The 27,546-nt window shown below is 55.6% G+C and overlaps 1 protein-coding gene across 2 annotated transcripts in view; it reads right to left on the bottom strand.

The window, feature by feature from the left end:
- Positions 1–27,251, bottom strand: part of MYOM3 (myomesin 3) — a 51,977-nt gene extending 24,726 nt beyond the window's left edge. Inside the window, exons 1-17 of one of the 2 annotated variants that reach the window (XM_027520389.1) lie at positions 27,092–27,251; positions 24,649–24,827; positions 23,946–24,026; positions 22,963–23,122; positions 22,128–22,285; positions 17,175–17,270; positions 15,623–15,711; positions 13,334–13,378; positions 12,740–12,880; positions 11,157–11,318; positions 10,373–10,514; positions 9,188–9,387; positions 7,973–8,026; positions 7,453–7,580; positions 5,781–5,964; positions 2,442–2,616; positions 57–178 (exon numbers count right to left, since the gene is read on the bottom strand). In XM_027520389.1, coding sequence (XP_027376190.1) covers positions 57–178; positions 2,442–2,616; positions 5,781–5,964; positions 7,453–7,580; positions 7,973–8,026; positions 9,188–9,387; positions 10,373–10,514; positions 11,157–11,318; positions 12,740–12,880; positions 13,334–13,378; positions 15,623–15,711; positions 17,175–17,270; positions 22,128–22,285; positions 22,963–23,122; positions 23,946–24,026; positions 24,649–24,809 — 2,098 coding nt within the window. In that variant the 5' untranslated portion in view covers positions 24,810–24,827; positions 27,092–27,251. The remainder of the gene's footprint in view (positions 1–56; positions 179–2,441; positions 2,617–5,780; positions 5,965–7,452; positions 7,581–7,972; positions 8,027–9,187; positions 9,388–10,372; positions 10,515–11,156; positions 11,319–12,739; positions 12,881–13,333; positions 13,379–15,622; positions 15,712–17,174; positions 17,271–22,127; positions 22,286–22,962; positions 23,123–23,945; positions 24,027–24,648; positions 24,828–27,091) is intronic. The other variant, XM_027520383.1, reaches the window with a different exon arrangement.
- Between the last annotated feature and the right edge of the window lie 295 nt (positions 27,252–27,546).

The following is a 27,546-nucleotide window of genomic DNA, read 5'->3' as shown; positions in this document are numbered from 1 at the left end:
AGGCCACGGCTGCCCACCCTCAAGGCTTGCAGGCTGCACCTGCCCTGTGGACTCACCCAGAGCCTGCTTGACCCTGATGGGTTCGGTGACGGCTGAGCTCTCCCCGACTCCGGCCTCGCTGACGGACCTGATACAAAACTCATACTCCTTCCCCGTCCTTAGCCCGGGAATTGTAAACCTGGGAGAGACATGTGCTGCCTTCAGGGACGGCCAAACAGTTCGGAGACATCCCTGAAACTTCTAGAACAACCCTGAGGGGGCTAAGTGGCCCCCCAGCGTGGCAGGATTGGAGGGCCTCAGTTCTCACCTAAAGACCTTGCCCCTGCCCCCAAAGTGATGCCTGCATCCTGGAGGGTGAGGTCCTTAAGATTTTAAAGGCTGTGACTTCTAGAGCCTGTCATTAAAGTGCAAACATGCTGGGGACTCCCCTGGTGGCCCAGTGGTTAAGAATCTGCCTTGCAATGCAGGAGACACAGGTTCAATCCCTGGTTGGGGAACTAAGATCCCACATACCACAGGGCAACTAAGCCTGAGAGCCACAATTACAGAGAAGCCTGTGCACCATGGCAGTAAAATTAAAAAAAAAACAAAAGCAAATACCTTGGGAAAGGTACCATTTGAAGGCCCAGGGAGCCAACCCCTGAACCAAGCTATCTAGTAGATCGCCAGGACTTTGGGCCCCATCCTGGGAACACGAGTGGTCTTTTCATCTGTACAAATGCTGTAACTCCAAAATAGAGTCCCTTTAAAGACCCCCAAAGAGAATCATCAGCCAGAGACATACAAGGATACTCTGGCTTAGAGAAAAATGTCCTCCCATCCTGTCCCTTCTCAGTAAGACCCAGACTGTGAACCCTTCTCCACTTAGCAACATTTTCCTGGAGCAAATCTTGTTCTATAGGGAGCCTCTCTTGGTCAGTTGACCTTAAGGAGTTGAATGTTGGAAGGCTGGAGAGGCCCCTATGGATCAAACCAGTGTCTTCATTTTACAGGCAGGGAAGGTCTTCTGCAGGAGGAATGAGGGGAGCCAAGAGCACACAGCCCACCAGGAATGGGCTGCAGCCCAGGCCTCCTGAATCCCAGCGCAGTGCCTGCCCGTTCATTATTCATTCACTCAAGTCTTTTTTGAGCATCTCCTGTGAGCCAGCTTCTGAGGAGGTCGTGGCACGGTGGTGAACCAGGCCCTGCCTTCCAGCCGAGCTCGCTTTAGGCACCACCTCAGGCAACACTCCCGGGCAGCTGTGTTAAACCTCTTTCCAGCCCCGACACACGTAACCGATGAGATACACACGTGTGATGAGCTCTCTGGATGGTCACTCCCACGTGTGACACATTCTTCCGACATACCACTCTTGTCACGTGACTCTCGCTCAGCCCCCGCCCCCCCCCACCCCCCAGCCCAGGGATGCCCACCTGGATGCAAGTCCTTGGGGAGATGTCATTCCAGGGATAACTTGGACTCTCATTTGTCTCAAACCCAAACTTTAGCGGTGACAAAGCGTGAGTGACTGCGAGGCACCGTGAGCCAGTGGGGCGCCAGGTCCTGTCTCTTTCTTTGGGTGAAATGATCTTGCAGCCCAGGGTGAGGGGAGCCCACAGATGTGCTCAGGGCCTGGTCAGTCATCGGATGGAATGGGGGGTATGTGCCATTGACTGAGTCCCTGATCCCACAGGGCCTCAAAATGGAGAGAAGTCATGAGTGCAGAAGCCTGAGGCTTCTGCCTGCAAGGATGAGGCCACTGAGTGAGGAGGGAGGCTCAGAGGGGAGTGGGGTGGACAGGCAGGCTGAGCTGAGGGTCAGAGAGGGCGAGTCTCTGTGCCAAGGTCCCTGGTGAATGAGGGTGGGTGAGGAGCCTAAACCCTGGCCTCCTGGCCTGTACACTCTGCTTCTCTGTCTCTAAGCTTCCGGAAGGACGAGACCTAGCCAGTCCCTGCTATCTCCAAACAGCGTGCCCTTAGAGAGTGTTTGCCAGAAAAGAGGCCGTCCGGGGCAAGTCCTGTTTCCTCCACTCACTAGTTAAGGAAGTTTTGGCAAGCTACTTATCTGTGCTGTGCCTCAGTTTCTTCTTCTGTGCAACGACAATAAAAATAGTAATCCTGGGACTTCCCTGGTAGTCCAGCGGTAAAGAATCTGCCTAACACTGCAGCGGACTCGGGTTTGATCCTTGGTTGGGGAACTAAGATCCCACGTGCTATGAGGCAGCTAAGCCTATGAACCACAACTAGAAAAGCCTGTGTACCACAATGAAGACCCAGAACAGCCACACAAAGAAGCAGAAAAGTAGCCCTAAGTTCTTAGGATTGCAGGTAGAACTGATTGATCTAACGTATGAAAAGAGCTTAGAACGGTGCCCTGTGCCCAACCGTGTCTTGGAAGGCAGGCTTCCTCATTATTACTGTTATTATTATTTCTGAGGCAGGAAGGGTGGGCGCAAACTCACCTGCTGCCCTGGATGGGTTTGTTGTTCACTGTTCGCCACTCAGATGATCCTGCCTCCCGGGAGTAGATGTAATAACCCAGGAGCTCTGGGCTGTCTTTCACTGGATCCCAGGTCAGGGAGACAGAGGTCTGTGTGTCTCGGAAAGCTTGAACTTGCGTTGGAGGCGGGAGAGTGGCTAAAACACAGAAATATGGGCTGAGTGAAGATGCTGTCCCATGGCTGGGAAGGGGGAGAGGTGTGGGAGAGGCAGAGAGGGGCGCACACAGCATGGGGGTGGGGGTGGCTGGGGGTAGCCACAAGCACTTCAGACATGCCCTGGGGCTTTGGGCAGCTCTTTCCCAGTCCCAGAGGCGTGGTCCAGGCTCTTGTATTCTGAAAGTCCTCTCTCACCTCCAAACATTTCCACTTCCTCATTAAAATTCTTTTATCAATCCTTACTGTCACTTTCTCTCCTAGAAGTTACCGGATCTGACAATTTTCCTCAGCCCTTATCTTCAAGCTCTAGGAAACATAGTTTGTTTCCCTTTGAAACGTTATCTTTCATGGCTTTCTCAGACAATGTTCCTTGAAGTGGGTCTGCCATGATTTGTTAAATGAAAAGATCTCTGGATGGATGGATGGGAGAATGGATGGAGGGATAGATGGATGAATGGATGGAACGATGGACGGACGGACGGATGGATGGATGGACAGAGGGATGGATGGATGATGGATGGATGTCAGATACAGGAACTTCCTAGTACTCTTTGTATTTCTCAAACTCCTTACATATCTGTTTATGTTTTCCCCTCTTCCCTTTGTCCCTAAATTTGAGACTCCTCCAAGCCTCAGTTCCTTGGCTTGCTCCGTTTTTCTTGAACTCTTTTCAAGAAAGGCATGGAGGGTCCACTATGCCCATGGCTTCAATCCTCACTTCTCTGCAGGTGAACCCCCAGGCTTTACCGCCAGCCCTGCTCTCTCTCCTGAATTCTAGAGCCTCATCTTCCATTTCCCCTGGACACTTCTCCTTATGTTCCAGTGGTCCTTTGAAGTCAAAAGGCAAAGGCTGAACTCAGCATCCATCCAACAGAAACCCAGTATCTCCTGAATGCCTACTCTGCGCCAGGCTCTGTACCTGGCCCAGGGGAGGTGCTGAGATGTAGACTTGGGGTCCTGGGCTCAGGAAGGTCCCATCACAAATTTCAGTCTCAGATTGAAGGCAGAGTGGCAGTGGATGGAGGCTGGGTGGTGGGACAGGCTTGAAGGTCAGGCATGGCCATCCACGAGACCTGACTCTACCAGTGGGCAAGAACTGGAGCTGAGGGTGTCCATGTATGGAGTCCTCCTCACACGCTAAAACCTTGATTTCAAGGAGGATGTCAAGACCTGAGGGTATGTTTGTGATATAACATTAATTTTAAAAAGTAGAATGCAAAGCTCTACATATGGCTTGATTGGACTTTCAAGAAGAGGCACTGGTAGGCATGTGGTTGAAAGACCAGAAGCCCAGGTACCTGGATTCTCACAGTGGTTACCCTGTCAGTGGGATTTTGGGGGGTGGGGTGCTCTTGCCCTTCCTTCCCTCCTTCCTTCCCTCCCTCGCTTCCATTCTCTCCTTCTCTCTTGCTCCTTTTGTATTTTCCTACTTTTGTGCAATACTTTTGCTTTCATGCTGCTGCTGCTGTCGCTGCTAAGTCGCTTCAGTCGTGTCCGACTCTGTGCGACCCCATAGACGGCAGCCCACCAGGCTCCCCTGTCCCTGGGATTCTCCAGGCAAGAACACTGGAGTAGGTTGCCATTTCCTTCTCCAATTGCTTTCATAATACAAGTCAATTCCTTTTCTTTTTCCTCTCCTCCCCTCCTCTCTTTTCTTTTCCTCTCCTTTCCTTCTCTGAAGTGTACCAGAACCTTGCCCTAAGGCTACCTTGTGGTCCAGAGACTGCCTACATCCAATCACAAACCACTCACTGGCTGGAACCCTGAATCAAGCTTAATTGTTAACCAGACTAGAATGAAAGAAAAACTCCATCTGCCCACCAACCTATTTATACTTACGATGAATATGTACATGCATTCATGTGGGCTAAGTTGCGTCAGTTGTGTCTGACTCTTTGCAACCCCATGGACAGAGGAGCCTGGAGGCTCCTCTGTCCATGGGGATTCTCTGGGCAAGAACACTGGGGTGGGTTGCCATGCCCCTCCACCAGGGGATCTTCCCAACCCAGGGATAGAACCTGCGTCTCTTACATCTCCTGCATTGGCAGGCAGGTTCTTTACCACTAGCACCATCTGGGAAGCCTGAATATATGCATATATATATATATATATATATAATTTTTTTTCCTACATTATTGAGCACTACAAATCTAGGACTTGGCAATCTTCCCCACACAGGCCTTGCAGCACATCAGGCTCTTCTCAGATGGGCTGTGCTGCAGTTGGTTCCCTAAAAGACTCGTTGATGATGGCAGCTCCAGGGACCCGTCTGGTCTTATCAAAGAGAGAAAGACCCCACAATCCAGAGGCCTCAGAGGAGAGAGGGAACCCTGGCAAGTCAGGACTAGCATGAAGCTGCCGCTGGGAGGCTCAGGAAGGAGCCAGAGGGAGGGGTGATAACCAGACCTTCAGAACAGTATGTTTGGCAGGTGAGGACATCAAGGTTTGCAGCTCAGAAATGACCTGCCCAGGTCCATGCTGTGCTGCTATTGAGAGGGGTTGCACCCCACAAGGGCTTCCCTGGTGGCTCAGAGGTTAAAGCGTCTGCCTCCAATGCGGGAGACCTGGGTTCGATCCCTGGGTGGGGAAGATCCCCTGGAGAAGGAAATGGTAACCCACTCCAGTACTCTTGCCTGGAGAATCCCATGGATGGAGAAGCCTGGTAGGCTACAGTCCATGGGGTTGCAAAGAGTCGGACACGACTGAGCGACTTCACTTTCACTTTCTTTCCACCTGATGAGGCAGGGCTGGGGGATGGGACCAAGGAGAGGGCGGGAGGCCTGCCCAGGGGCTCAATCCTGGCTGCACGAGGGGGATCAGGCTTTAGTTGGAGACCTTTAGCCCTGAGGGGCATTGGTCACAGACAGCTCCTGTCTGGACCCAGCTGGATTCTGCAACTCACGAATTGTTGATCTGGAAAAAAAAATGCCTGTACTTCCAAGAGCCTCTTGCCCAGAGAAATGTAATTCTTGATGGTCTGAAACTTTACAGGCCTGTAATCATGTTGCTTCTTGGCTTTGTGATAGGTAGAGTGGTCAGGAGCAGAGAAATGTGTGTGGCTCTGTCCCTGCAGCCACCGGGGGCCCGAGGCTTGGGTGCTGACAGCCTGGCTTGGCCTGCGCCCGTCTCCTGCATCCCAGGTACCTGGCTTCCCCCTCAAGGCGATGGGCTCGCTGGGCTCCGAGGGATCGCTCATGCCGTACTGGTTTATCGCCCGCACTCTGAAGACGTATGACTTCCCTTTCTCCAGATCCAAGAGGGCGAATCTTGGGGATTTCACAGGAGCTTCCGAGTTGATGGCCTCCCAGGTGCCACTACCTATGACCGACTGAGACAAAGGAGAGAAACTTGGTGTTGGTTAAGTGGGAGGGCACTTCCCACACGTGCTCTCATTAACCTCTCTCCCCACCCCAGGATGCCCCTCAATATCTGAGCTTTGGATTCACCTGCCTCTGTGATTCTCTACCTGGATGCCCGTTGAGCATTCCGTGGAGCTGACCCTGAACTTGCCTCCACGCCAGTGCTGCCCACATCTAGTCAAAGGCACCCATCCTTCCAGCTGCTCAGGTCAGAGTCCAGGAAGCCTTCTTGGATTCTTTCTCTCATTTCTCACCCTCAAATACGCTCCATCAGTGAATTCAGTTGGGGGAATTCCCTGGCGGTCCAGTGGTTAGGCTTGGGGCTTTCACTGCCAGGACCCAGGTTTGATCCCTGATTGGGGCACTAAGATCCTACAAGCTGCACAGTGCGGCCAAAAAATAAAACAAAACAACCAACCAAAAAATACCCCCAAATCCCAAATCCAGCTGGCTGGCTCTACCTTGAAAATTTATCCAGAATCTAACCATGGTTAACCTCTCTCATGCTTCCTTCCAGAACCTTGATCCAGAGCCACTGTCGTCTCTCACCATCTGAGTTATCTCAGTAGCCTCTGATCTGGTCTGCCTGCTTCTAACTTTAACTCCCTTCAATCTTTTCTCCAAATGACAGGCAGAGAAATCCTTTTACAGCACAAGTCAAATCCCATCTGTGTCTGCTCAGAACCCTCCCAAGCCCTGAGTCTCCCCGGAGTAAAAGCTGCTTCGTGGTCTGACTCCTGCCATCTGCCTGGTCACGTTCCACGTCCCACTTTGTCGGCCCACCAGGCTCTGTGGCCCCCTGCTGCTCCTCAATGGTGCCAGGCTCCACCCCTGCCTCTGGGTCTTTGCACTTGCTGGTCTTTTTTCCTGGGATGTTCTTCCCCCAGAGATCTCTGGCTGGCCCCTCACTTCCTTTAGTGCTGTGCTTAGCTGCTCAGTCATGTCCGACTCTTGCAATCCCATCGACTGTAGCCTGCCAGGCTCCTCTGCCCATGGGATTCTCCAGGCAACAATACTGGAGTGGGTTGCCATTTCCTTCTCCAGGGGATCTTCCTGACTCAGGCATTGAACCGGGGTCTCCTGCATTGCAGATAGATTCATTACTGACTGAGCTTTGAGGGAAGCATCATTTCCTTTAGGCTTTTACTCAAAACTCACCTTCTCAGGGAGACCTCTCCGGTTCCTCCATCTAAATGTCAGTAGCCCCTTCGCCTCAACACTTCAAATCCCTTCCAGAGCTGGAGATAACCTCAAAAGGTCATTTAATCCACCCCCCTGCCTCTGTGTAGGGCTATGTTCAGGACTTTCAGACAGGAAATTCTCATCAGGGTTCCCCAGGGGACGCCTCTGGGGTCTCTCAGCGCCTCCCTGGACCTCCACTCCCCCTCACATCCGGGTCCCACAGTGTTTCTATTTCTCCGGCTGACCTGGGGGTGGGGCCCTAGGGGTCGCCATACCTTCTCCAGGAAGTACGTCAGCGGGGCTTTGCCCCGGGGTCTCGGCTCCTCCCAGGCCAGAACCACATAGGCCTCACGGATCTCGCTGCCATGGACATTAGTCGGTGGTGAGGGGATGGTCACAAAGTCTGGAACCAGAGTTACCCAGGGTCTGAGATGTGTGGGCCCTTAGAGACCCCAGCTCTCAGCCCCCCACTTCATTGAGGACAGGGCCAGGGCCCAGAAAAGAGGCAGAAACTTGCTTCAGTCACCCAGCAAGGCTGGGCAGGGCAGGGCTGGAACCAGAGCCCAGGTCTCCCCACGTCCTGCTGGAGACTTTCCCCAATGTCTGCTTCCCCCAGGAGGGGTGCAGTCACCCACCTGAGAGCCTGGCCCCCCACCCGGATCTCTGCCCACGCTCACCACCCCACCCATGCCCGCAGACAACTTCTGCCTCGGGTCAGTTTGTGTCCCAGCTTCCAGACCACAAGGGGGGCAGTGCTGGAGTCTTAAGGCCAAGTGTCAGGGGGTTCACACATACCGTCAAAGTCATCTGTGCTGACCGTGATGGATTTTCCCATATCAAAGGGAATCTCTAGGGTGGAGAATGGAACCCATTAGTGGAGAACTAAGGGCTGCAGGGTGTGTGGCTGGGTCAGGAAGGGACAGGGCAGGGCCTGCCCCGCCCTGGGGGCAAATTCCTCCCGCTTCTCCTGATCCTGACCTCTCGGCCCCTCTCTGTGTGTCCTCGGGCAGGTGGCATTCTCAGACCCCAGAGGTGCTCTGCCCGCTGGGGGCAAAGGGGCACAGAAAGGAGGAGCAATGGGGTCGGATTCCAAGGGCACAGCACACCCTTGGTGTGTGTCAGGGTGACTCCTCGGGGCTGAGAGGGCTGTGTCCCCCACTCTCTGCCTCCCCACCTCCACCCTCCAGGCTGGGAGCTTCTGAGTCAGGGCAGTTTCCCTCCTGCAGGTTAAGGGCATCTGAAGAAGGTGCTGTGGTTTCACCCCAGATTAGCATCTGGTGCTAAGATTTGTGTTTCTTTCATCAGACAAGCTCTACCTCCCCCTCAGGCTAGGGGCTGCTACGGACAGCACCGTGTCTCCTCCATCAGACTAGGGGTCCCTGAGGCTGTGTCAAAGCTATAGTTTTTCCAGTAGTCATGTTTGGATGTGAGAGTTGGACTATAAAGAAAGCTGAGCGCTGAAGAATTGATGCTTTTGAACTGTGGTGTTGGAAAAGACTCTTGAGAGTCCCTTGGACTGCAAGGAGATCCAATCAGTCCATCCTAAAGGAGATCTGTCCTGGGTGTTCGTTGGAAGGACAGATGTTGAAGCTGAAGCTCCAATACTTTGGCCACCTGATGTGGAGAATTTACTGCTTAGAAAAGACCCTGATTCTGGGAGGGATTGGGGGCAGGAGGAGAAGGGGACGACAGAGGATGCGATGGTTGGATGGCATCACTGACTCAATGGACATGAGTCTGGGTAAACTCTGGGAGTTGGTGATGGACAGGGAAGACTGGTGGGCTGCGGTCCATGGGGTCGCAAAGAGTCGGACACGACTGAGCGACTGAACTGAACTGAACTGAGGCTGTGTCTCCTCCATCAGACTGGGGGTTCCTGAGGGCTGGGCTGCGTCTCGTCTCCTGGACCAGGGCTGAGAATGGGGGCCGTTCGCCTGTCTCCTGTGTGAGGCAGTCCTGGGTGTGCCCTGACAGATGCTCTAGCATGTCCTTCAGGGCCTCTGTGCCCACCTGTCTTCCTCTGAGCTTCGTCGCGGTCACCCATGACAACCGGCTCAGAAGCCTTGGAGGGGACGCTGCTGCCCGCTCTGTTGATAGCTCTCACCCGGAACCGGTAGCTCTGGCCTTCGATGAGGCCTTGGATTGGGCACCGACAGGTCCCGCCGGGAGCCTGGTGGCACGGCACCCATTCCTCGGACTCTCCCTGGCACCTGTGGGAGAGAAGCCCCGGCTTCAGCCCCTGCCCGTGACTCACACCCTCCCAGTCTGAGCCTCTACCAGGACATTCCCCTACCCTGGGCTGTCCGCCCAGCTCGTCTCGGCCAGGGAAACACCTGCTCTCCATTTAAAAGCCTGGCTCCAGCCTTGGGTCCGCAGGAGGCCTTCTCACCAACCAGGATGCTAATCGAAAGAGCTAGTGCCTTTCATGGAACTCTCCTGTGGGCTGGAGCTGTGCTGTGCCCATCACATCCATCATCTTGTTTAATCCTGAAGGTCCTTGAGGTTAGGTGTGATTACTTACACTCTACCAATGGGATCTGAGTTTAAAGAGTGAGATGACTTGCCCAAGGTCACATGGCTCATGAGTGGGTGACTTAGTATTTCCCCAGAGGACTGTCCACTCCCCTGTTGGTGTGTGTTCTAGGGTGACCCTCAGAGTCTGGGATCTCTACACCCTCTGGGTACCGCCATTCCTCGCACTGGCTGGATGGGGCAGTGTACCTCAGTTTCCTCATCTGTAGAATGGAGCACGAGAGCATCCCCTACCCCCTCAGATAGGGATTGTTGTAAGGATTCAAGTGGTTGGATTAGGCCTTACCTCCAGCTAGGGCCTCGGAGCTGGCGGGGGGGGAGGAGGCGGCGCGTCCAGGCCCTCCCCTTGCTGGGAAGCCCCTCCCTCCAGGCTCAGTGCTCCTGGGTCTCTGTCACTCAGGGAGGCGAGTAGCCACCGAAGCCTCGCGTGCTCAGGCTTCAAGCACTGATGTTTGCCCCTGCCAGGGTCAGCTTGTGCCGTAAAGGGCCCAGGGGCAGCGGCTGCCTCCAGAGGTGGACACCCTTCTGTTGCCCCTAAATAACACACCTACCTCCTGCCCTGTCCCCAGGAGAGGCATGCGGTCCCTGTTTCCTGTGGCCCCGCCCTTGTTCTCACAGAACCATCTCCCCCCGAGGGCTCTGCCACTCAAGAGACCCACTCACAGCTCGATGGAGTAGCCAGTGATGGGGTTGCCCCGGGTGTCGCTGGGCGGGGTCCAGGTCAGGATGAGGCAGTCTCTGTTCACATTCAGGCATCGAACGTTCAAGGGGGAGCCTGGGACCCCTGGCTTCTCGGCCGCAGCATCTGAAACCCGGGATGGTGAGGGGCGTGGGAAGAGAGTAGGGGCGGCTCTTCTAGTCAATGTCCACTCGGCAACCAACCCCCTCCCATTCCCACCCAGCACCTTCTTCTCACGAATCCCCCAGGGGTGCAGTTGATCTTGAAGACCAAGACCTGAATGACAGCCTGTTCTTTTAAACAGCAGCATCTAGGGGTGGGTGGGTGGGAGTCCAGTTTATTAGGGGCCCATTCTACACCATCTGCCTGAGCAATTGGCACAATTCATCTTTGAGTCCCAGAGCAACTCTCCGTTTTGCAGGTGGGAATACTGAATCTCCTAGAGGAAAAGCCAATCGCCCAAGGTCACCCAGCCAGTGAAGCGGCAAAACCCGGAAGCAGAAATCAAGCAGGACTAGAAGGATGCCAGCCCACGCTCAGCCCTCCTCTCCAGCTAGCTCCAAGCCTGAGAATCTCAGGCTGGGTCCCTTTGGAGGGTCATGGGCAGTCTTAGAAAGACTCTGCCTCAACATGCGCATTCACTATATAGCTGGGACACCGAGGCCCCAAGGAGCTGGGGGCTCGCCCACGTGTCCCACGGCAAGTCGGTCAAGGCAGAGTCCTGGTCCCTGGGCTCTGGCTGGGCGCCCTCCTCCAGCCACCCCTTACCTCTCACAAACACGTAGGCGCTCTGCTCCCGGAGCTCAAAGGGCGAAGGCACCTGGACTGTGTAGAGGCCCTCATCCTCCTTGTAGGCGCAGGCCACCTTCAGGACTGCCTGGCGGTCAGCGTAGAGGATCTGCCGGCGGCCGGAGGACCTCAGCAGCCTCCCTGTGGGGAGAGGGGTTCCAGGGTGAGCTCCTGGGGGATCTGGAGCTCAGCCGGGAACCCATAGGTGCTTCGGGGTTCACAGGCAGAGATGCGGTTGGCCAGGCTAGAGCCTGAGGCTCTGCTGGGGAGTTGGGGAAGGGAGTAGTGACCTTCAGGACTCTGCCAAGGTGGTCTCTGAACTCTCCTCTGTAGCAGGCTTGGTGGGGGTGGGGGTGGGGGGTGGGGAGCACCCGGGGAAGGGGCCGGGGGCTGCTGGCTCGGTGAGGAGTTGGAGGTTCTCTGAGAAAGTGGAAACAAGAGCAGTGGGGGCCTGGTGTGAGAGGCAGAGGCTCTTTGGGAGGCTGGGGGCTCAAGGAAGGAGATAGGGCTTGGTGGGTGGGGGTTGTGAGCTCAAGGAAGGGAGGGGGCTTGTTCAGGGGATGGGGACTCAGGAAAGGGGGAGAGGACTTACTGAGAGGGTTGGGGTGTTGGTGAGGAGGGTCAGGGTTGGGGAGGAGGGTGGGAGGTCGGCAGCTGGGACCTTAGGGAGAGGGCTGGGGACTCAGGGAAGGGGCCAGGGGCTCCAGGCCTCACCCGAGGTCCTGCTGTGCACCATGCTGCTCCTTGTCCCTGCAAAGGCCCCTCCTGCCTGTCAGCACCTCTGTTCCCAAGGATCTACGGGTCTGGGGGACATCTCGGCCTGTTATCACAGCTGTTTCTCAGGGCTCATGGCTTCTCTACTCCTCTGCCCCCAGCCCCCCAAGGGGCACCTCCCTAGGCTCAAGCTGCTGAGGGTGCTGCACTCCTGGCCCTTCGGCTGCTGGCTTGGTCATGAATAGGGCAGGAGGTCCAGCCATCTGCCTCCTCCCTGGCTGGTCCGTCTCTTCCTGCCTGAGCTGACTGGGCCTTCCCCAGCCCTGGCCTGTGATCCCCCAGAGGTCTTCCAGCTCACGAGTAGCAGTTCTTGCCTGCACCCACAAACTGACTCTGAAAAGCCCGAGGCAAGTGCCCTGACCCTCCGTAGGCTGACCTGCCTCCTGCGCTTGCCTCTGTTCCTGTTGCTTCATACGTCCTCACCCGAGGGTGCTGATGGCGATCACGTGTGCATAAAGGGCTCTCAACCAGAGGCTCTAGAGGGGCAGAGGCTGCAGTTGTGTTTCGGCTTCCTGCCCTCTCTTGGATGGAGGGCCCCCTGACTTAATGGCGTGTCTGTGCCTCCCCCTGGCCTGGCACCCAGTGCAGGCTTGGCACTGTGAGTACTCAGTGACCCTTGGCAGGGTGATTTGATCTGAGCCCACCTGGCTTGTTCAGCTTCCCTCTGCCTCGTCCACGCTCATCACTCGGCTTGTACGGGTTAGGGGAGAGGCATAGCTGAGTTCCTCTCTCCACCAGGGGTCTATCTCTGCCTCTGCAGGCTGGGGGCTGGGACCGGGGTTCCTCACCGTCTCGGAACCACTGGATGTTCTGCTCGGCGTCCAACACATCTTCTGAAAATAGGCACTTCAGGGAGAAGGTTTCCTTCTCACGGGCGAAGACCGGCTTCAGCACTGATGTGAAGTCCACGCTGGGGCCAAACATCAGTCCTGGTGGTAACAGAAATTTAGGACAGAAGTTTTCTGAGGCCGTGTCAGCTTAGCCTGGGGCTTAGATGGGAGTGAGGAGGACCTTCTGGGGTGTCCCCACTCCTTTGGGTCAAGATTCACAGTTCTCCAGGTGGTCTTAACGAGAAGAGCCTGATGCTGGGGGCTGCGGGTGGGGAAGAGATGTCTTTAGGTGGTACTACGTGAACTGAAATGGTAAATATCCATTTGTCTGCTTGGCTTTGCCTTTTTCTCATTCAGCTTTGGCCACTGGACATCCCAGTGGCCAGGGACAGCTCTGAGGTGCCTAGGGGCCCCCAGAAGCCAGTCCACAAGTATTAACAGTTTATAGGCAATCCCCACGTGGACATCCCTTTGTGGGGAATGGACAGTTATATTCTAAAGGGACCCCAGATACCTCCTCCCTGAAAGCCCGTCCCTCCCCAGCCTCCTTACTTTTAAACATCTCCGAATCGAAGCCAGCATCCTTCCCCAGGTAAGCTGAAACCCAGAGCAAATGGGAGTTGGAGAAGGCTCAGCACCCTCACTCCTACTGGGTTTTGGGGGCATGGCCTCTGGGTGTGCGTTCAACTCCTGGTCTAGCAGGGCCTCCCTTTAAGGCTCGGAGAACGTTCCCTGGCCTATCTGTGCCTTGGTTCCTTCCTGAGTCCTACCTGTTGGGGGTGGAGGTGGGTTCTGAATACCTGAGTTCACATGAACAAAGCCCTTAGCAGGACCCTGGCATATAGTTGGTGCTCAATAAATGGTGTTTTCCTTCCCAAGAGCTTCCCTGGTAGCTCAGCTGGTAAAGCTGGTAAAGAGCTGCCTGCATTGTAGGAGACCCCAGGTTCGATTCCTGGGTCAGGAAAATCCCCTGGAAAAGGGATAGGCTACTGACTCCAGTGTTCTTGGGCTTCGCTGGTGGCTCAGATGGTAAAGAATCCACCTGCAATGTGGGAGACCTGGGTTTGATCCTTGGGTTGGGGAGATCCCCTGGAGGAGGGCATGGCAACCCACTCCAGTATTCTTGCCTGGAAAATCGCCATGGACAAAACCCACCCACTACTAGGGTCACAGAGTCCTAGAGGTGGAGCATGGTCAGACTGGGATTTCTGGTAGGTTCAGGGCAGCACTAGGAAAAACTCCTGGTGGCTTCAGGGTGAAGTCCAAGGTGGTGTGGACACAGATCACCAGGGGACAGTGAGAACAGTTTTTGTTCACATAGCACGCACCACGTGCTGCTTTTTAAGGCATTTAATCCTCACAGCAGCCTTGTCTGTAGGTGACATCATTATCCTCTAATACAGATGGGGAAACAGGCATGATCACCCAGCGAGCACCCCAAGAGCCTGAAACCACTGCATGACACTGGTCCCTGGGAAGGCTCTGATGGAGGGAGGGATGGGGATTCAGAGGAGGTGATGGAAAGGAGAGGCGGACAGAGGGAGGCAGGGTCGGAGGGCCTGATGCCTGACCTTGCACTCGACTTTGGACAGCTCAGATTCCACCCAGAGAGCCTGGCCCAGCAGCGGGGACAACTGCCTCCCAAGAGCTATTTGGGGAATAGGGAAGAGGGGTGGAAAGGCTGTGAAGGACAGTTAAACAAGGAATGATGAGAGCTGGGGGGTGGGGCTGGACTCCAGCCTGCCTGCCACCCAGTATGTGTGTGAGTGTGTGTGTGTGTGTGTGTGTGAGTGAGTGTGTGTTTGAATTTGCATACATGGAGTTTCTCTTTCTGGGTCCTTAGGGCAAGGCCTTGGGCTAACCGGTCCATCCTAAAGGAAATCAGTCCTGAATATTCATTGGAAGGACTGATGTTGAAGCTGAAACTCCAATACTTTGGCCACCTGATGCGAAGAGCTGACTCATTTGAAAAGACCCTCATGCTGGGAAAGACTGAGGGCGGGAGAAGGGGACGACAGAGGATGAAATGGTTGGATGGCATCACCGACTCAACGGACATGGGTTTGAATAAACTCCGGGAGTTGGACAGGGAGGCCTGGAGTGCTGCAGTCCATGGGATCACAAAGAGTCGGACACGACTGAGCGACTGAACTGAACTGAACTTAAGCTCAAAGCTGTGGCCTTCTTGGCTAGACTGCCTGGGCCATGGGCTGATAGGGTGGGGAGGAGGATTATCTTTCCCCAAGAGCTTGCTGCAGCCAAGCTCTACCTAAACCATCTCATTTAACCCACGGGAGCATCTGAGGTGGCAGGAGGGCTCCCCCTTGCAGGTGGGGAGGTCAGGGAAGCGAGGTGGCACCCAGGCTCACACGGCCCATCAGCATCAGAGGAAGCTTGTGGTCTAGGGTCTGGTGGACTCAAGGGTCTCTTCTGCTTTGGGCTCTGATCAATGCCCAAGAGGAGCCTGAGCTAAATGGGAAATACGCACCAGAAGCTAAAAAGGGCAGTGAGAGTCAGCAGGGGAGGTGGTAGGACTCGGCCTTTGCCCCTGCTGGGGACCAGGCCGCCTTCCCAGAGGTCCTGGGATCTGGACCCAAGCCCAACCTGGTGGGACAAGCCTGCTCTCGAACAGGCACTGAATTGGGATACAGGTTGTATAGCCTGAGGGTGGAGAATCTCACTTGCTCTGAAGGCCTTGGGGAAGCAGGAGTCCCAGTGGCTGCTCTGATTACTCAATCCCAGGACAAATACCCCTGCCGCGCCCCGTGTCTGGCGCGTCCTCATCTGCCTGTCCAGGGTTTGCTGTGGGCTGCCCGGCCTGTTGGGCACGGGAGGACTCACTGCGGACAAGGACTTTGGCAAAGGAGGAGGCCTGGCCGTAGGCGTTCTTGACCTTCACTGTGTAGGTGGCTGCGTCCTCAATGGTACATCTGAAAAGGAGGAGGGAGATGTTTCCCCGAGGCTACTGGGCTCCACGGAAAACTCAAGTCCCGAGAGCAGGGTGAGTGGGGAAGGGGGTGGTTATGGGAGGCTCTAGGTCAGGGCCGGCCCCTGAGAAGCTGGGTGACTTTGGGCTGCCCCCGTCCCTCTCTACACCTCCAGGCCCTCCTTTGAAAACCGGGGAAAACAACACCGCAGCTTAAGGTGAAAGTGCTTTGAAAATACAATTGTTAGGATATCATTTGAGCTAAGTGACTGGTCCAGAGTCACAGAACAACTGGAATTCAACCCCACTTCAAGGGGACAAGCCCGCTCTCAGGCACGGCCTCCCTGCTCTGTCAACACCTCCTGGGCAGAACTCTGGAGCAGGAGATGCCCGGGCACACCGCCAGCCTGTGCGAGACCTGGGCCAGTTGCCCAGGTGTTCTCAAGCCCAGGCCTGGGGCTCACCACCAGCCAGACCAACCCTGTTCCTTGTGGAGCCTGGGGCTGGCTCCATCCAAGGGCCACCGTGGCAGCAGGGCGTATCTGGCCCCATCGGCAAGCAGAGAGGCCCCTTGGGGCCCCCTCTTCTCCCCTACTTGCGGGTCAGTTCCACCTGCTCCCCAAGGCTGCCCCGGCCCTGTGTGCTGTCCTGGACGGTGCGGTCCATGGGGCACCTCCCTGTGGAGCCTTGGAGGGTCTGGTATTTATGTCCACGCAGCCCCACTTGGCTTCTGGAGCCTCCTGTTTATATTCGTGTCTCCCAGAGCCCCAGTGGGTTGAGGTGGAGGGTTTGGTGTATTGGAAAGAACCCAGGTGAAAAGAGTTGACTCAACCCCAGGCCCTGCCCTGTACAAGTTGTGCAAGAGCCTTAATCTTTCAGAGCCTCAGTTTTCTCATCTGTTACATGGATGCAACAATGCTTCCTTGAGAGAATGAGGGTGGGCTTTGACAACTATGTTCGGAAAGCAGCGAGCACAGGGCTTGGCACCTGCAGGAGCTCAGCGCCTGGCAGTTCATATGAACAGTGCGTACTTTGGGGAATATTGTGCTCATTTTCTCCAAGCACGCTGCCTCTTCCTTAAACACAGTGCTTAAGACTCACTGCCTCCTGAAAGGCCTACCTAACTCTCTCTTCTGCTTCCCCTTGCACGCACGGGTGTGTGTATGTGTGTGTTCTCGCCCCCAGCAAGGAACTCTCCCCACATGCCTAGCTGCTAGCCAAGTCCAGATTTCTCACTGTGTATTCTAAGACATTGGAATCACATGGGGGTGTCTGTTAAATACCAATTCCTGGGCCCCACTTCAGACCTATTTGATCTGACTTTATAGGAATTAAAGGAGGGTCCATCCCACATTTACTATTTTGAGGCTGACGTGGTTCCTAGCTCTGAGGAGGGGTTGGACCTGCTCCGGCCTTGGTAGCGCCGGGGCTTGGGACCATGCGCCTCTCTGGGGCTCGTGGTCTCACCTCCTGATCTCCAGTGTCAGCAGTCCATAGTTGTTGGTGATTCGATACTTGCCGGCAGGAAAGAGGCGGGGGTCAATTCTCACGTCATTTTTGTACCTGCGGAGACACAGTGGAGTGTGGGAGGCAACGTGGTTCTGAGCAGGAAGGATCCTGAGCCTCTTAGACCTGGATTCCAACCTCAGTTTTGTGCTGCTTATTCATCTGTGTGACTCAGGGCAGCTCCAAACCTCAGTTTTCTCATCTGTGAAATGGGAATAATAACTGCGCTGATCTTGCAGTGTTGTTGTGATGATTAAATGGGATAAGATATGTAAAGTTTGAAGGCTATCGATGCTCAAGTGTTTATTCCCTTCTGGAGGGCAGAGAAGAGGGAGCCATAATTAGGGGTATCTGCCCCTTCCCTTACCAGGGGTACCCCCAAGGACCAGGCTCCAGCTTTTCCTTCCTCTCTGAAGGGGTACCAAGGAAAGTTCTCCATCCCTTCCTTTTTGTCAACCCTCAGGACAACAGTTCTTAATCTCAGTTCTTGTTAAAATCACCAGTTCAGTTCAGTTCAGTCACTTAGTCATGTCCGACTCTTTGCGGACCCATGGACTGCAGCACGCCAGGCCTCCCTGTCCATCACCAACTCCTGGAGTTTACCCAAACTCATGTCCATTGAGTTGGTGATGCCATCCAACCATCTCATTTAAAAATCTCCATGCTCAGAGTCTGAATGGAAGCCTTTGAGAATTTGCATCAGAATCTGCTCATTGCAGGGATTTCCCTGGTGGGCCAGTGGTTAAGAATCCACCTTCCAGTGCAGGGGATGTGGGTTTGATCCCTGGTTGGGAACTAAGACCCCTCATGCCACAGGACAGCGAGGCCCTTACACTGCAACTAGAGAAAAGCTGCAACTAAGACCCAGTGCGGCCAAACATAAATTAAATAAATATTAAAACATAAACTTCTCGTTGTTCTCCACCAGCCATTCTCCTCTTATTCTAAAGTAGATTTAACATGTTTCCTAGTCTCTGCTTCTGCTAGGTGTGACCACGTGACTAAACTAAGTCTTGTCAACAGAAATAAGTCCAAGTGTCACGTGGCTGCTTCTGACGACACTCTGCCCGTTTTCACATCATCTTTCCTTCCAATCTTGAGGCAAGAATACGGCCATAAATACGGCTGCCATCTTGAACCAGGAAGACCCGAGGTCTCCAGCAGTGCATGGGAACAGGCCTGAGTCCCTAAGCTGAGGGGTGGAGTTGCCATTGCAGCCCCTCCCTGTCTACATCAGACATTTACATGAAAGGGGAGAAAATATCTATCTTCTTTAAGTCATTAAAAAAACTCCATGCCCAGGCTTTAGCCTGGATCCATGAAATCAGAATTTCTGGGTGTAGAATCTGGGCATCAGTTATTTGGAAACTTGCCAGGTGACTCCCAACCATGGCCCCACCCCACTGTACCCTGGATACTTCCTTTTGTTTTCTGTGAAGTTTTGTTCCCTCTGCTGCAAGCCCTGGACAGCCAGGCGTCCTTGCGTCTGCCCACAGCCCACTGGGGTATGTTCTGGAGATCTGATGAGTGAATGTCTGTGAAAGTTAGGAGGCCTGGGTTCCTGACACTGTTTGCTGTGTGACTTAGGGCCAATCACTCCCCCTCTCTGGGCCTCTGTGTCCATGAACCCTTTATGTGAAGAGTCAGCCCCAGAGGTGTGTGTGTGAGCATGGTCAGTCGCTTCAGTCATGTCTGACACTTGGCGACCCTATGGGGTGGAGCCCGCTGGGCTCTGTCCATGATATTCTCCAAGCAAGAATACTGAAGTAGATTGCCATGCCCTCCTCCAGGGGAATCTTCCCAACCCAGGGATTGAACCCAAGTCTCCTGCATTGCAGGAGGATTCTTTACCATCTGAGCAACCAGGGAAGCCCAAGAATGCTGGGGTGGGTAGCCTATTCCTTCTCCAGGGCATCTTCCCAACCCAGGAATCGAACTGGTGTTTCCTGCATTGCAGGCGGATTCTTTACCAGCTGAGCCACCAGGGAAGCCCAGCCTCAGTGGTGGTTGAGGTCAAAGAGGAGGCCTTGGCCAAAAGAGGGCGCCCCAGCCTCAGTATATCACCTTCCTTGGATCCGCCCACCCCCCATGCCCTGTTTGTCTCCACGGCAACCAAACAGTGCTGTGCTCACACTCCACCTTATGGCTGTCAGGCCGTGCCCTCTTCTGAAAGGAGCCCAGTTAAATCTTCTGTGGGGAGGGTGGTGCCTAATCTGGATGCCCAATCTTTCCACCTCTCCCAGGCCTGGGGGGCCAAGGTCAGCCCCCCCATCCCCCAGCTGTCAGGAACATTCCAGACACCTCAGCCTGGGCCAGCCTCTGCCTTTCCCAGAAAAAGCAGCAGCTGCAGCTCTGGGCATGACCTGGACAGCCCAGGACCTCAGCTCTCTTTTTGCCCCACTCTGGGCGCCAGTCTCCTGCTGGTTCCTCAGGCCCTTGAAGGCTTGGCTGTGTGGATGAGGCTGAATGGCAGCCAATCATTAAACAGCATTAAACGAGAAAACTGAGGCAGGCGCCCAACCCAAAGCCTGGCTCAGCGAGGCCTACATAAAAGAGTGAGATTTTTTTTATTATTTATCTAAATTTATTTTCCCTTACATATTCTGGTGGGTATTTTTCCTCCTGCCACCCTCAACCTCTTTTATAAAATGAAAAAAATTTTTGACTGCGTGGCTCGTGGGATCTTAGTTCCCTGACCAGAGATCACACCTGCACTCCTGGCAGTAAGAGAACTGAGTCCTAACTACTGGATGGCCAGGGAATTTGCCATATTTTGGTGTCCGCTTTACTTTTGCAGGCAGCTTGACCTGGGAGAGTGGTTCTGATGTTCATGAACGGTGGCCAGGACCCACTTCCGCAGAGTAAACACAGCCAGCCTGGACCTTGTCTGATGTGCCCTCTTGTTGCCCCTGCATTCAGGAAGTGCTCAATAATTGCTGAATGAATGGACTCTCCTGACAAGCCTGTGGAGCCGTGATCGTCCTGCTGACTTGGGCTGGGTCTCTACCAGGGTCTGGGTGAAGCTCTGGAGGCCAATCCAGGATGAGCTGGCCCTGCCAGAGGTGCCTGATGATAGGAAACCAGATCCCCAAAGCCTGGAGCCCCCAGGGTCCCCTGAGTCCCTCCGGTTGGAGGTGGGCCTGGCCTTGGCCTCCACCACTTGCTCAGCTCCTTGTTGTGGCAACCTTGCTGGCAGGGGTGGAAACAAGCCTCCCTCCCAAGAGGCTCCTATGGAATGCCTTAGATGTGGGCCTTGGTGCCAGGGCAGGGCAGGGCTTGGCCGCCAGGCTGACTGCCACTTAGCTCAGGTCTTCCTCCCGACTGCCTTGGTCCCCACAGAATTTGAATGAATGCCATCTGGCAGTGACCAGCAATGACACTTCCCTCAAGACATTTTTCTGGATTGCTCCTGGCCTAAGTTCTTTCCCTTTCTCTCACTTCAGAGGCATTATAGATGCTTTAAAGAAAAACAAAACCAAAAAACAACTGTAATGATCACTTTCCTACTCTCTTGGCCAGTAGAGATCTGGGCTGGGAGGCAAGAGACCTGAATTTGAATCTGGGCTCGCACTAGCTGTGTGACCTTAGACCAGTCACACTATCTCTCTGAGCCTCGATATCCTCACCTGTGAAATGGGGATATAGTCCTAACCTCATGAGTGGCCCAGAGGCTCAAACGAGAGGAAAAGTGTTGGGTCAGTGTAAGGGAAGTTCAAGTGTAAGATGTTGCTTTTTCCTTTGTGACCTCAGTTATTTGTGTGCTTACCTTCTCTCTCCTACCAAAACCTTGGTCTGTTCACCCTTGAGATCGGGCTTATATGTCACCTCGTCTGAGAAGCCTTCCTGGATTCTCCAGGTGGAGGCAGCTACAGTCCTTCTTCACCTCCACTCTTTTACCTCAAATATCGCCTTTGGATATATTTTTCATTGCGTTGACATTTCCCTTCTGGGTTGAGAGTTCCTTGAGGTGAGATATGTCTGGGTCATTTCTATGCCTCACTGCCCAAGCCAGGGCCTGGGACAGATTATGTTCCTGGTAAATATTTGTTGAAATTTCTTCCTTGTCTCCCAGCATACCTGACAATGGGCCTTAGACCCTGGGGAGCTCAGGATAGACTGAACTCAGCTGTGTGAATGACACATTTCCCTCTGGGGTGAAGTGAGACCCCAGATGCTGCCATGCCCACCTCCCGAGGTCCTTTCAGAAGACTCCTGCCTCCGCTCCCCTATGCCAGCAAGGCCTCAACTCCATGGTTCTTTTATGAGTACATTCCCAGGAATGGGACCTCCTGCTTTCCCAGCAGCTTTCAAGTTCTGAGGGCTTCCACATTGTTGTGGTATTAAATCCTTAACACAGGCAAGCTGGACAGGAGGTCTTCAACCCCTTTCACAGATCAGGAAACTGAGGCAGGATCAGAGTGGTTGAACCATAGCTGAGACCACACACAGAATTAGCAGAGAGAGCAAGCCGTGGAGAGAGTAAGCTCTCCTTCTCACTGAGAGCCCCCACCCTCCCTGCCTCCTCTCCTGCCCTGACCCTGGGCCTGTCTCCGCCATCTTCCTGCAACCCTGGAGATGCCCAGCTCGGGGCAGCTGCCTTCTCATGCCACCAGAATCATATTTTCACAAGTGCTGGCTCCCCAGGTGGCCCAGACCTCTAGCCCCAGGCTGGCTGGGAGGCAGCTAAGAATAACCCCTCCTGAGCTTCCCCAGCAGCTGCTGCTCTGTTTGGGGGTGGGCAGAGCTCAGGGCTGTGGGTCTGTGGCTTTTCTAAGGCAGCAGGAACTTCTGGGGAAGGGACTGGGCCCCTGGAGGGGAGCTGTTGGGTGTAAGGAAGTCACATTCAAGGGATCCCTGAGGCCCGGAGCCTGAAGGCAGGGCAAGGACCCCTTGTCTCTTGCCCCGGGGGCTTACCAGGTGACCTGGGGTGGAGGCGAACCCTGGACGGTACAGGTCAGCAGGACCGTGGTGTGCTCCCAGACCGCGTGAGAGCGCAGAGGGATCCAGAACCAGGGCCCACGGCCGGAACACAGCTCCCGCAGCTCCTTGGCCTCCCGGACCTTCTCCTCTGTCTGGAGGCAGGAAGGGTCTGTGAGTCCCAGGAGCTGGGGCACCACCTCCGCCGTCTTTGCTGTTACCTTTCCCCTGACACCAGGCTGGACTCTCCTTGCCAGTGGCTGAGAGGCAGCATGGCACAGGGGGCAGGGCATGGGGCTTTGGGACCTGACCTGGAATCAAGGCCAAACTCTGCCACTTACGGGCCATGAGACCAACCACAGGCCAGGCCTCTGTTTCCTCATCTGTAAAATGGGGATGATAATCATATTGCCCCACCCTCCTGTGGGATTGTAGGGAGGATTACTTAGGTCACTACGTGAAAAACATGGGCAGTGACAACAACCATGTAAGTATTTACAGCTGTTCCTGTCCTGCCCAGGGATGGGGTATGGAGGTGGCTTCAGATCCCTGACATTTCCCGAGCGTCTTCTGTGTTCTAGGAAAGTGGTTTTATAAGCGTGTTCTTATTTACTTCCCATGTCGACGCTCAGCAGTGGACCACATACGTCCACTTTACAGATGAGAAAACTGAGTCTCGGTTAGAGTCATTGCTTTGCCCAAGGTCATGCAGCTGGAAGGTGGGGGCCCTGGGAGGCCCAGCTTTTCTGGAGAAGGGGGTAGGGTCGGGGCGGGCAGCACGAGAAGGGCTGCAGGTCCCAGGGCCCCGGAAGCCCCCGCCCACCCCTCTCACCCGCCGTCTCAGCGCCTTCCGGTCTCGTCTCTGGCGCAGCAGCCACTGGGTCCGTAGGAAGGCGATCTCTGTCCTCTCCCAGTCGTTGCCGAAGCCCACCCGCTTCTGCCCCCGCTCCTCCAGCTCCACGGTGCTGGTCTGGCGCCTCAGCTGGGCCTCCCTGCGGTGACAGAGGCCGTCAGAGGCGGAGAGCCCTTGGGGGCGCACCCTGGCCCAGCCTCTCTTATGCCCGGCCTTGCCGGCCACGCTTGAAGCTTCTTGAGGACAGGGCAACTTTAATCCTTTCTTGCCTCCAACATCCCCTGAATAGGTCTGGGTTTTAGAAGGTGGAGCAGGGCATGGCAACCCACTCCAATATTCTTGCTTGGAGAATCCCATGGACAGAGGAGCCTGGCGGGTTACAGTCCATGGGGTCACAAAGAATTGGACACGACTGAATGACTAACAATATTATCGATACAGTTCACAAGGGTCTTTCACAAGCCATGGTTCCTCTTGTTTCCACTACAACCAAGCGGACAGGCTTAGTCTCCCCATTTGACTGGGTAGAGATTTGCTTTATAGGCTGAGTGACTTGCTCTGGGCCAGCCAGGAGCAGGACATAGGCCTAAGGATGCTCCCAGGCTTGGAGGCCATCCTATCTCAGAGCTTGTGTTCGACATGTGGGCTGGTTTACTTGCTTCTCCTAGCTCTACCCCTAGACTCCTTCCCCGCCATGGAAGCCGGGTGGTGAAGCGTGGACCCCCGTCCTCTCCCTTAGGGACGGTCCCTCACTACTGCCTGTGGGCCCATCAGAGGGTGGTGCAGTGGGCTTTGACGTCAGTCAGCCCTGGGCTTTAACCTCTGACTAGTCACCCGCTCTAGGTGTGTAATTTCGGCACTTTTTTTTTAAGCCGAGTATGGGTGCCCAGCAGGGAGGCAGGGGACTGGACAAGATGACCTCTTCCCAGCCCAGGGCTCTCTGGAAAGGTCACTCGACTTACCATGTTGTCTCTGAGGAGGCTGTCAGAGCCAAGGCTGCCGCGAGGGCGTAGTCTGCAGCACTGAACTGGTACTCTTCCTCGCTGCCCCGGGGAAAAGAGAGATCATGGCTCCTGCAGATTTGGCTGGGGTTCTGGCTGGGGGCTCCATCTACCCACCTCAGGGTACTAGCAGGCACAACTGTGGTGCCCTCCTCAAACCGTGGTCTCAGAACAGGGCCATGCCTCCTCTCTTAGACTGGGAGCTCCGCAAAACAGAGCTGTGCTTCCCATCTCAGACTGGGTTCTCCAAAAAGAAGGGTCATTCCTCCCCTTTCAACAGGAATCTCCCAAGGTCAGGGCTGGGCCTCCCTCCTTGGACTGGAGGCCTCCAGAAAGTGGGGCTGTGCTTCCCCCCTCAGGCTAGAGTATGCAGAGTTCAAGGAGTGAGCCTATGCCTCCCTGCTTAGATTGGAGTATGAATAGGTCAGGATGTGACCCCCTTTAGGCTGGAGGCTCCAGAGAGCAGGACTGTGGCCCCTCCTCAGACTGGAGTATGCAGAGGTCAAGGTTGTGCTTCCTCCCTCAGACTGGAGACTCCAGAGAGCAGGACTGTGCCTCCCGCCTTGGACTGGAGTATGCAGAAGTCAGGCTGTGCCTCCCTGCTCAAACTGGGGGTCCTGGGGGAAGGGCAGTGGCTGGGCGGGGGTGGTTCCTGATGCCCCACCTGCTGCGGAAGGTCCGTTTCCTCATCGAGGAGTCCATCTGCAGGCTGTGCTGCCGCTCCTCCTTCTGCTCCTCCTCCCGACGATGCTCCCGCCGGTGCACTTGCATGGCCTGGGGGGGCCGGGGCTCCCCCACACCTCCCGGGCTGTGAGGCAGAGTCATGGCTGCGAGAGTGACAACCTGCAGAGCCGAAGTGCACAGTTACTCCACCTGGTGTCCACCTGCCCCTTCCCCCTGGGGTCCACCAGCATCTCTCCGCAGGTCTGCTGGTGGCAGGGGTGGGGGGTGTCTCTCTATGGTGGGCAGGCAGGCGATCTCAAGATGCAACAGGGAGCCTGGCTCGCCCACCACCCTGTGGGCTGCCCCCCATTGAGGAGCAGGCCCTGGCTTCCAGCTGCACTCTGTCCTTGCCCCTCCACGTGGTCTGAGCAAGGCCTTCCCTTCTCTGGCCTCAGCTTCCCACACATGAGTGACTGAGCACTGTGATGTCCAGGGCAAGGAGAAGTGGTCAGGAGAGTGGGGGCCCCAAGCTAGCTGGTTCTGAGTTTTTGCGGTACATTCTTTCCCGGATCTGGGGTACAATGATATCCCCGGGCCTCTGAGGACCTTCTGATGCTGAAACCCTAGGGTGCTTCTTGGTGGAACCCCTGGAATTGGCTTCCATGCTCCTCCAGGTGGGAATTTGGGATAGGCCTCTTACCTGGAAAGGTCCTTACTGGGTTTGGCCCTGATGTAGACCCTGGGCACGAAGGAGGAGACAGAAGGGGAGAGCTGCACCTTAGCCCTCTCCTGCCTGCTTCTAGGCTCTGCCCTGTCCCCGCCTCTCCTGCGGGGCCTGCTGGCCAAGCTAGAGTGAGTGTGTGTGTGTGTGTGTGTGTGTATTGTGTTCTGACCTGAACACGCCTGTGGAGGGCCATGTCTCTAAGTCCATGATGTGGGAGGTGGGCATGCTGGCCTCATCAGAGATCCTTGACCCGGAAAGGCCTATTCTAGGGTGTCAGAGGGCTCAGGCTGCCAAGGGTCAGTCTTAATGGGAATTTATTTCTTCTGGTTCCTTAAAGTTTGCTCCGTTTGGGCATCCAGAAAAGAACCCCCAGGAGAGCCTGGGTCACTGCAGAGTGTTAGCTGGGACCAAGGACTGCCCGTGAGGCTTCCTGCAATGACCCCGCTGAACACAACAGGACATCATCCCTCGGGCTTCCTATCCAGCACCCCCACACCCTCGAGGAAGAGGCTGTCTGCACCCAGACAATGCCTGGCCTGCTCTTTCTGTGCCTTCCTCCCCTCAGCCCAGAAGAGAGCCGCTGGGTGCCAGCGAGGGAGGCCCCGGCTCGGCCCTGGCCCCAGCAGCGGAGGGTTAACGTTCCCTGGCCTCAGCTGCTGGCTGCTTTCCCCGGATGCTCTGTTCCTGACGGGCACAGCGGGGTGGGCCTGGCGCTCATCCTTGACCTCCTGGGCCGCCCGCAACCAGACCCCTGGCTTTAGGGATGAGCCATCGGTTCTTTTTAAAGCGCTGACTGAGGCTTGGGATTAGGTCGTGAGCAGATTGCAGCTTTCCAGCCCTCTCTCTCCAGAAGGCGGTGTGTGTCTGCTGGGGAGGGGTCAGCGATGCGTGGCGGGTCAGGAGGGGACCTCAGCCCCCACTGCCCTCCCCTGAGGGTGCAAAGCCACCAGGGGTCCTGCCTTGTAGCCTTCCCCACCCACTCTATTCTCTCCACCTTCCTCCCAAGCCTCAGTCTGGCCACTGCCCTGTCTGCAATGCCCCCCCACCATCCCCCCAGCTCTCGGACCGCATCTCCCAGTGAGAAGGGTCAAGGAGGTCTCTCCAATTCCTCAGGTTGGGAAGAGAAGCATATGAGCCAGAGAGACTCTGAGCCCTGACGGCAGAAAGCTGGGTCCTGCGGGCAGGAGTGGAGACACAGCCTACCCAGGGGTCTGGGCAGGCGGGGACGTGCTCTTAATACTCCCCACCAGTTTCTGAGGCGGGAGTGCTGGCCCGGGTTTGGTGCCAGTGAGTCCAGGCTGGATGAGCGCCCTCCCAGCCCTGCGATGTGGGCCCCACGGCCTTGCTCTCATCCCCTGCCCGCTGGCTGGGCCAAGCAGGGCTCCGCCAGGACAGCTCTAGGTTGGCCAGACCTGCCAGCCCACCCGGGTCCCTGCTGATCCCCGATGCCTGCAGGAAAGCCTCCACTTCCCAGGGCATCGCCAAGGGATCTGGGCGGGGGGTGGGGTGGTGTTGTAGCTTTCATAGCACAGAAGGCTCAGCTCGGAAGACCCAGGGCCACACAGAACAGTGAGGCGGGGCAGGGATTTCTTTTCTAGAATCCCTTCTCATTTCCATGGCTGAGAACAAGTCTGCCTCTTCTTTCCCGATCTCACAGGATCCTTCCCCCCAACCCCCCACACCCCTACCGCACTTCCGAATGAAAAGCTGAGGGTCTCACTATCTGGAGGTCTCTCTCCTCTCCCCTGATCTCTGGAGGTGACTCACAGAAGAAGCTGTGCCCACTCAGGTGGCTCTGGGGGGACAATTCCAGAGGATGAGAGGGTCCTTGGTTTCTTCTTGCCCCGACTCAGCGGGGACCGGGAGAAGAATGTGATCCTGGAGCTTGCACGGGCCTTAAATATAGCAGTGTGATGACAATGGATGAGAACTGTGGGGGGGGGGCGGGGAGGGGCCGTTCCCTGGGCCCGGCATTGCTGGGCCGCGGCGACAGGTGGAGCTGTCCCCACACCCCCACCCACCTCCCGCAGACAGCTCCTCCCCTGGGTTCCATCCCTTCCCCAACCCTCGCCCCTGCTGCAGTGGAAAGAAGCTCATAGCTCAGGCCTGGGTATATGGAAAATGGATCAGGGACAGCTTTCTCAGCTGCTGGGAGTTCTGCTCTGAATTCCTCCC

Source organism: Bos indicus x Bos taurus, chromosome 2 (assembly GCF_003369695.1).
Source record: "Bos indicus x Bos taurus breed Angus x Brahman F1 hybrid chromosome 2, Bos_hybrid_MaternalHap_v2.0, whole genome shotgun sequence".
Taxonomy (NCBI): Eukaryota; Metazoa; Chordata; class Mammalia; order Artiodactyla; family Bovidae; genus Bos; species Bos indicus x Bos taurus.
This window is presented reverse-complemented; position numbering and strand designations above follow the sequence as displayed.